Source organism: Oxyura jamaicensis, chromosome 2, assembly GCF_011077185.1.
Source record: "Oxyura jamaicensis isolate SHBP4307 breed ruddy duck chromosome 2, BPBGC_Ojam_1.0, whole genome shotgun sequence".
Classification (NCBI taxonomy): Eukaryota; Metazoa; Chordata; class Aves; order Anseriformes; family Anatidae; genus Oxyura; species Oxyura jamaicensis.
The window spans coordinates 44,291,496-44,300,786 of NC_048894.1; the positions used below are offsets into that span (position 1 = coordinate 44,291,496).

At 45.4% G+C, this 9,291-nt stretch overlaps 1 protein-coding gene across 1 annotated transcript; it reads left to right on the plus strand.

Annotated features, from left to right (window-relative positions):
- Positions 1-3,151: 3,151 nt before the first annotated feature.
- Positions 3,152-9,270, plus strand: GGCT (gamma-glutamylcyclotransferase). Its single transcript, XM_035319436.1, has 4 exons — positions 3,152-3,279; positions 5,108-5,253; positions 5,962-6,097; positions 7,849-9,270. Exons 1-4 carry the CDS (start codon positions 3,184-3,186, stop codon positions 7,996-7,998), a joined length of 528 nt encoding a protein of 175 aa, XP_035175327.1. The 5' UTR covers positions 3,152-3,183; the 3' UTR covers positions 7,999-9,270.
- The last annotated feature ends 21 nt before the right edge of the window (positions 9,271-9,291 follow it).

Consider the following 9,291-nt stretch of genomic DNA (forward strand, 5'->3'; position numbering starts at 1 on the left):
CAACCGTCAGAGCCCTGAAGGCTTCTCTCTCAAATTCTGACAGGAAAAGTCCTTCCACCCACCTCCATTTTTTTTTTTTTTTTGTTCGTTTTGTTTTGTTTTTGTTTTTGTCAGTTGGGAACATGGTTTCAAGCCAAGGTCTGCCCGCAGTGCCCAAGCACTCTATGTATGCACTGCCATGGTTCGGATGTACCTCAGTGGGAAGGGTGCAGTTATGAGGCCGCACCTCGAGTGCTGTGTTCAGCTTTGGGCCCCTTGGTACAAGGACATCGAGGCCCTGGAGCACGTCCAGAGAAGGGCTATGAAGCTGAAGGGCCTGGAACACAAGTCCTGTGAGGAGCAGCTGAGGGAACTGGGGTTGTTTAGTCGGGAGAAGAGGAGGCTCAGGGGAGACCTTACTGCTCTCTGCAGCTACCTGAAAGGAAGGTGTGGGGAGCTGGGGACTGGCCTCTTCTTGCAGATAACCAGTGACAGGATTAGAGGGGATGGCCTCAAGTTGCACCAGGGGAGGTTCAAGTTGCAAGTTAGGCGACATTTCTTCTCAGAAAGAGCAGCCAGGCATTGGGACGGGTTGCCCAGGGAGGTGGTGGCATCACCGTCCCTGGGGGTGTTCAGGGAGAGGTTGGACGTGGTGCTTGGGGACATGGTTTGGTGGGTGACATGGGTGGTAGGGGGGCGGTTGGACCAGATGATCTTGGAGGTCTTTTCCAACCTTCATGATTCTGTGATAGGCTTGCAAAGCTTTCCCTCCAGGCCTGGCTCCCTTTTCTCCTGTGCTGCCTTGCCATCAGTGCGGCCACACTGCTGCTGAGATGCACCCAGTCACAACCTACTCTGCACCACCTCCTGGTGCTGTGGTGAGAAGATACAGACAATTCAGAAGCTAATTCCTCGTGAGCATGAACACTGTTATTTGTCTGCTTGGATCAGCCAGGAAAACTTAGTCGTTGTGATCGCAGGATTCAGAGTTAACATTCCCTCTTTAAAGTGTGTTTTGCATGCTTGGAAGGCCTAATTTCTATGAGCTGCTCAGTGCTCTGCATTAGATATTGGTGATCTCAGAGCAGACGGTGCACATTTGGGTGCTTTATCAATAATAATTTTAAGAAAGCTTTTAAGAAAGTTTTAATAAAAATTAAGAAAAGCTTACATTCTTTTAAACATTCAGGGGGGTCTTTAATGGGAGATAAGGTTTATATTTTCCAGCTAGTTTGAAACCAAAACTTACTATGACTCTCATGAGGAAAAAACATTGTCCCACACCCTCAGCGTTGGCCCTTCCAATCCAGCTCTGCTACCCGTCACCCTTATCAATAGCTGACAGACTAAGCGTGATATTTCCAAGCTGCTGTGGGCTGTGCTGGGGAAGAAATGGGCTTCAGAAGTGCAAATTGATCGACTCATTCAATTAATTAAAAATTAAACACTATAAATCTAGGTTTTACTTCAATAGCATTAGAATTAGCAGTATGTTATATCTGGAATAGGCAAAATCAACTTTTACCATGCGCAACAAAACTCTGCTCCTGCCACTGCTCCTTCACTCTAGAGCAGGCTCAATATTCATTACATACTGTAAAAAATGGAAACCTCAATAGGCCTCATTTGAAAATGCATTCTTGAGCGATTAAATACTTGGAATTGCAAGTGGCAGTGTTTTAAATTGATTTTCCCTCTGTATGTTTGACTGTAATTTCGCTAACTGTGCACAAATCCAGCCATAAGCTCAGGGACAGCCTCCTGGTTTGTCAGTCATCTGACTTCGTTTGTAACACTCGTGCCTAGATTTGAATAGCATTAAAAAGCATGCAAGATTTAAGATAAAACTGTTTCTCTTTGTTCAAAAATATATATGCTATTTGAATAAAAAACCATTGAAATTGCTGTTGAAACTCTAGGTGTTGGGAAAATAGCATTTTTGTGCAGAATTTCAGGTCTCAATAACTTAAGTGTTTTGAAAGGCTGGTGGTTTGTTGTGTATTTTTTTTTTTTTTTTTTGGAAGATCATTTTGAGATTAAAAAGTGAAAATTGCTACATGCATCACTACAATTCCTATGCCAGATTTTCCATTTAGAAAACAGTGCCAATGCTGGCTCACAAGTGACAGCTCAGAGCAAATCCAAAGGGGTTGTTCATCGAGCAGTAGCGTATGGGGAACCTGCTGTCCTCCAGGGATGCTCCCCGAGGCAGAAGGACCATGGGTTGAACGAAGCCAAGAGGCTCACAGCAAGCACCTCCAGCGGGATGTATGCTGTCCCACAGCTGCACTTATATGGCAGCCTTTCCTTAAAGATGGGCACCACAGCCAGATCTGCCCATTTTCTTGAATCTAGTAGAAAATCAGTAACTTTGCATTCTGTCATCTCTGGCTGAAATCAGAATTCTGGATGCTACTGGCAGAAGAAAGGCAGGCTTCTCCACGCAGGGTTCAGATTTGTAAGCATTTCCCCAGGGAGAGCAGACTAAAAGCTGATTCCAAAACACATCTGCAAAAGACACATTCAGCTACTAGCTGTCCTAAGGAGCGAGACTGAAGAGGTCTTGCTTTACAGTCCTACGACCCAGGTCACAAGTGAACACAACGGCTCCCTCTGGCCCTAAAATATATCACAGAATCATAATCGCAGAATGGTTTGGGTTGGAAGGGACCTTGGAGATGACCTCGTTCCACCCCCCTGCCACGGGCAGGGACACCTCCCACCAGACCAGGCTGCCCAAAGCCCCATCCAGGCTGGCCTTGAGCCCCTCCAGGGATGGGGCACCCACAGCTTCTCTGGGCAGCCTACTTAGGAAAAAAAGAAAACACCAAAGGTAACTAACTAAATAAATAAAAAATAAAACCTAAAAACTAAAAGTAAAGCTGCTAGGCAGAATGATGAGAACCCCACGTTTCATTGCAATTTGCCGACACCTCCCACAGGCTACGCCCGCAGCCTCCCCCCTCCCCCCCAGCACCGCCCCAACATGGCGGCGCCCCCTCCCCTCCCTCCCAGCTCACGTGACCCCCGCGCCACCCCTCCCCGCCGGCCGACCGCCGCCGCGACGCCGGAGCAGCGCGCGGGCTGGCAGCCAATAGCGGGGCCGGGCCGGGCTAAAGTGGGCGTGGTCGGCGCGAAAAGCGGGCGTGGCGAAGGCGGGAAAGTGGGCGTGGCCAGGGCGAGGGGGGCGTGTCCCGCGGCGGCATGGAGGCGCTGTACTTCGCGTACGGCAGCAACCTGCTGCGGGAGCGCCTGCTGCTCGGCACCGCCGCCGCGCCCTGCGGCACCGCGCGGCTGCAGGTGCGGGGGGACCGGGGCCGGGCCGGGCCCCGCGCCTCGGAACGGCGGGGGAGGGAGGAGAAGGGCCCCGTCCGGGTGCCGGGGTGGGAGGGTGGGGTTGGTATGGGGGGTTTGGGGAGGGGTTGGGGGGGTTGGGGGGGGGGGGGGGGGGGGGTGGGGGAGGTGGGGGGGGTTTGAGTTGGACATGGGGCCTTCCTGTGGCCTGGCTCTGCCTGTTCCCTCCTCCCAGCTGTCTAGCATGGGTTTGTCTGCCAGGCTTTGACAGGCAGAAGTACCTGCGTGTGGGCTGGGTTTGATGTAGGCTTGGGACGTGCTCTGGGTTCAGTGTGGGCCTGGGACCCCGAGCGTGTGGCCCTCAGGGCGTTGGTGAGCGGCTGGAATGGCCCTTGGGGGAGCATCATCCGTATGATGCCCCGTCAGGGCTTCTTGAGGGTTCTCCTGGGGTCGTGGGCGAGAAATGATCTGTGTTAGACAGCATACGAACAAGTTTCAAGAACGTGTAATCGATAAGCTCCCTAGCATCTCCTGCACCGATCAGTAAGCCCCCTAGAGCCAGCTATTCTCTGTCCTGGCTGGCACCTGAGGCCTGATCCTGTCAAGCACGAGGCCCTTTCAGGCACGGCTGGCACATCAAATGCATCGCATACCCAGCAGGAGCAGGCACAAAAGATGTGGAAAGAAAGCACTTGGCCTCAAATGGAGGAAAAAAACCAATCCAGTGCTTCAGCTTTCCTGCAGGATTCTTGGGTTACTCACAAGAAAGCTGCTGGAGAGCTCTTGGTCAGCTGCTGGCTTTTCTGGCAGACCTCTGGCGGTTTGCAATGCCAGGGGGCTCCGGTCGGCTGCTTCAAGCTGGAGAATCGCTGGGACTTAGCAGTGAGGCTGTGTGTAAAAGGTCAGACTGATGTCTAAGCTGTTCTAAGAGCATGTTGGCTTAATAACATGAAATGTGGTTGCAAAGCCTCCAGTTGCTCAATTTTTGCAGCCTTTTCCCATATGTGTTAGGGCACGTTACAAGAAGGTAACATCTCAGAAAGCCAATATATTAATATATACAGACATACATTTCAAATCAAAGTTTTTGTGCGGCTTAAAGAGGGGACGAACAGAAGAAGTAAGCAAAGCTGTGTGGTTGTGCAGGTTTTTTGTTGCTTTTGTTTTTTATAGTAACTTTTGCCTTTGCCAATTATTTGGTTTGTTGTTGTTATCTATCAGGTGGTCTTCCTTAAGGCTTTTTTCTTCCCCTTCTCTACGGCTAGTGAAAGGTGTACAAGTTGGAAAGGAAACTGGGCCTCTACGAGGTGGGATATGAAATTTATGCTGGAAAAAAATGCAAGAACAAGTTATTGTATTTGGCCTATATGGTAATGTTTGGTATTGCTTATATGAAGAAGAAATACTTGATTTTTAAAGCAATGTTTTGACTTGCAGCACTTGAATAAGCGTACTCAAAGAGGCATATATGTTAACTTAAAAATACCCAAGAGTGGTGATGAGATGGCATGTAACACTGGAAAACACACAGGATGGTATCGTATGCCTGGGCGCTTCTATTAACACGTGAGGAAAACACCTACCATTTTGGAGGCTTACCATTACTATTTTCCTGGACCCATCATGGTAGCATTTATGTCTTAGAACAGCACCAAAACCTCATGAGATGGAGCTGGTTCAGATCCTGCCTACGTGACTGACTGTGAGTTCTTCCTTCCGTGGCTACAGCTGACTTCTTGTAGGCTCTGCTTTAGGTGCTCCCTTCTTGTCAAGAATAGCCAACAACCCTTATTGTAAGTGGAAATTGATTTTTCTGCATTGGTTTCATTTGCAGGATTTTAAGCTCGATTTTGGCCATCATCAAGGCCGGACAAGTCCCGTCTGGCATGGAGGTACAGCTACCATTGTTCAGAGCCCTGGAGACGAAGTATGGGGAGTAGTATGGAAAATGAACACTAGCAATTTAAGTTCACTGGATAAGTAGGTGACTTAACTTTGCTGTCTTCTGCTACTTTAGAGAGCAATTCAGAAGTAATAGTGTTTGTTTGTTTGCTTTTTGTAAAAAGCAGTGTGGAAGCTTTTGCTGGGATCAAGAAGACACTTCGGATTTTAATATATGAATTTCACTCTGTAGTACATTTATTGGCTTCTAAAATATTTGAGATTAAAATTGCCTTGTTTTCAAGCAAAAGCTAATTTATTTAACTTTTTTTGCCTTTTGTAATGATAGTAGAACCATAGGCTATCCCAAGTTGGAAGGAATCCACAAGGATCATCGAGTCCAACTCCTGGCTCCACACAGGACTACTTATTAATTCTGATAATCTTGGTTGGGTTTCTCTTGTGGATTACAAGACTTGCGCAGTACCTAATTCACAAGCAATACTCTAATTTTGCAAGTTAGCTGCCAGTCATCTTTCTTACATTGCTGAATCGATGAATAAGGAGCAGCATTCACTTTTAGAAGCTTATTTTTGGATATGAAAGCAGTTATCACAAAAAGTACCGGAATATGTTTTGCTTTAATTATTTTTCTGTAAGTCAGTTAACTGTGAAGATCAGTGTTTGGTCCTGAATTCTGTTACGTTAAATGCGTAGGTTTAACTGCACAGTTTGTTTGGAAGATGTAAGGTGCCTGTTACCCATGCGTCAGTTACTGGCCATGAAAGGAATGTATGTCCTTTGTAGGCAAGAGGGAGTTGAAGATGGCATTTATGTCCCAATAGAAGTTAATGTCCACACTCAAGCAGGAAAGGTTCTGAGCTGTCGAAGCTACCAGATGAAGGACTATGTCCGTGGTCCCCCTTCTCCCCACTATAAAAAGGTAGGTGTTGCATCTGCAGAGAATGAGCAGAAATACATAATGCAGTACTTCTGTTTAATAAGTACCTTACGTTAGATGAAAGGCATGAGTAATTCTAATGTAAAGGTATAACTCAATCCTTGTGCAATCTACTAGTGCAGTGATGCTCACTGAGGACTGCTGGCTCTTAAAGATTGACTAAATCAGGTTTATTTTCTGTTTTACATGAAGCCTCTGTTTAACCCATGAATTAGTTACGACTGAGACCAGGATTTCTGAAGGATGCTAGCTCCTTTCCATATATGCAGCAATTCTCTGTTTGTGAATGAAAAATGAATGTATTCCACTGAAAGGATAGAGGGAAGCTTCTGTGGGGAGAATACAGTACCTGGCTTGTAGTCCCAAGGACACGGGTTGTTCCTATTGCCTTATAAATTATCTTACTATCTGCTAATGCACGAGTCCACCTGCCTCTTTTTACCAGATGCATCGTGAGTAGATCACAGGATTTCTAGCACCATTGCAGGGCACTGCAGGGTTCTCACTTCATGGCTGGCGAGGCAGAAGTGTTCCAACACTGTTCTGCGACTCGCTGACTCTATAGAGACACACGACCCAGTCACAGAGCAGGCCTGACCTGCTTAGCTTGTGAGATCTGATGCGGGACTAGCCTCAGGTGGCATGACTGCATGTCTGGAACTGTGAATTGTGCAGTTACTAGCAAATGCGGGCAGACATCGCTGTAACACGTTGACTTTTTCTACCAAAAGCAAAGAAACAGAGCTTAAGCCTAAGAAATCCTGTGTTCCTCTCTGAACTCCCACAAATCAGCTTCCAGGAGCATAGCGAAGGCCTGCTGTTGCAGGATTTAAGAGAAAATTTGTTTGAAAGCAGGCTTTGCTGCTCCACAAACCTACCCCCCTTCCTTCCCTGCTTCCTGTCAAGACAGATCTTAAGGGCTTTTCAAGGAACTAATACGTGGAATCTGCTGCTGCGTGCGAGCTCTCGCTAGTATGCTGTGAGAGCAGACTTCCAATATTGGCAACTTTATCTGGTTAAACGTTGTCTCCTGCTGTTGTCAGGGTTGGTTTGTAGTTCTCTTTCTCTCCCTACCCTGCCCTGGCTTATTTGTTTAACCTAAGTTAACCAGGCAAGAGGTCTAGAAATATAGTACAGGTGACTGCATCTGCACGCAGTGAGCTACATCCATCTACTGTAAGGCACTTTTTGTGGCAAAGTTTGTCCCTTTCAGACACCACATCCTTGGATTTCCTGGTTGTTGAATGTGTGAAAGAATACTTACACCGGTGTCAGCTTTTAAAGTCTCTGTATTTCTTCCTTCATTTCTGTTTGACAACTTGCTAGTGCCTCTTTCAAGCCTTGGCTCCTACAGCCTCCTCTTTTCCTCTCCCTGTCACTTAGGTTCTCTTGCACTAAAACTTGAGGGTTTTTGGTATGTAGAAGGAAAGCTGCAGTAACAAACTCTAAGGGATGTTTTCACTAAGCTAAGTATCTGTTTCTATTACTCCTATAACCTGTTTAGATATTCACTGTTGTGCTTCGGATTTGATCTGAATGATTAAATTAACATGTTAATCGTGTCTTGGGCACGTTGGCAGCATTTCAGAATCTTAAGGGTGTCCCTTGGTGGTGATACCTGTTTTTCTCTTGTTGCCTTAAGTGGTCAATTCTGTATGACTAAATGTTTGGAGGCATCTATCCTTCCTAACATTATTACTGACTTTTTGTTTTGTATCCCCTTTTGACTATAGGTTATCTGCATGGGTGCAAAACAGAACGGCTTGCCAGCTGAGTATCAAAAGAAATTAGAAGCTATTGAAACTAATAACTATGCAGGACCAGTGCCAATCTTTGAAGAAATTGAAGCTGCTGTTGAAGCAAGTAAAACAAATTTTGCATAGAATACCTCTGCACTTGCTTGGCCATTCACCTTGATTTAGATCCTCTTCCTCACTGTGCTGATCAGTGGTTTCTTTATCAAGAAAATAGGAGTTTGCTGTGCATCTACAGGAAGCTGTTAGACATAATTTGCCATCTGAAGACAAACTGACATTGATAACTTCTTCACTTTGTATGTATAGCTTGTGTACATGCTGAAGCTTTTGCAGATTTGTGAATTACCTTTCTGTAACTCTCATGGGAGCTCCTCATACAAACTTATGCTACGTGTCCTGTTTACAGACTTTTTTAAAAGAAAAAGGCCATCTTCCTAGGTTTTGGCATCTGTTACCTTCTAAGGAACACGGGCTGCAGGATCAGGCCCTTTGTTCGTAAGCTACCAAGATTTTCAAAGACTTATTAGAGTGTAAGGTAGACTCAACTCTAAAGCAATACTAAACTTTTTTCATTGCTGCTGCTTGTAATGGTCTTAAAACCCAACCTGTCTGAAGCTGTGGTGTATCCATTTATATAATTAATAATATTCCTCTTCTATTTACTATCTCCATGTTTTTAAGTGTTAGCCTGAAAGGCAGCTCACGCCTGAAGATTGCATTCAGTAAGGAATCTTAGTCAAAGTAGAACAGCCTCCCTCTTTCTATGTCTAATAATCAAAATAGGTGAACTAGTTAAGTACAACCAACAGATTTTAAAGAAATCATTTTAGATATTTGAGGTTTTTAAAATTACTTCAACTGTCTTGTTACTTAATCAGGACTTGGTCTAAAGTCCAGAGAAATCAGCAAGACTTCTGTGAATGCATCTTATGACGTGTCGTGGTTTGTCTGTTAAATCACAGATAAACAGACTCAGCCTTTTTTTTTTTCTTTTTCACAGCTGTTGCAATTTCCTACAAAACTGGAAGCACTTGTAAGGTTCACGGTACTTAACCAATCTTTACGGTACTTGGCAACCCCTGTAATTAGTCTTAGGGGACAGGGAAAAAAATGACAACCTGGAAGATTTGAAACAAGTGAACTTTGTCTTATTTTCTGTATTGTAAGATATACCCAGTGTCACCGTGTGACTGCTTAGATGGAGAAATGAAAAAGTAATAAACTTACCATGTCTTCTCTGCATATTTTGTCTTCTGTAAACTTCTGCCAGGGATGTATAGTTGCTGTCCTGATGTCATATGACAGCTGGGCACCACAACTCCAGAGAAAAACATGATACTTTCTGTATTAGCACAATCTAGTTTGAGGTTGGAGTAAATAAAATTGCAGTTACCAAACCTCTCCCGTGCCTATTCAATG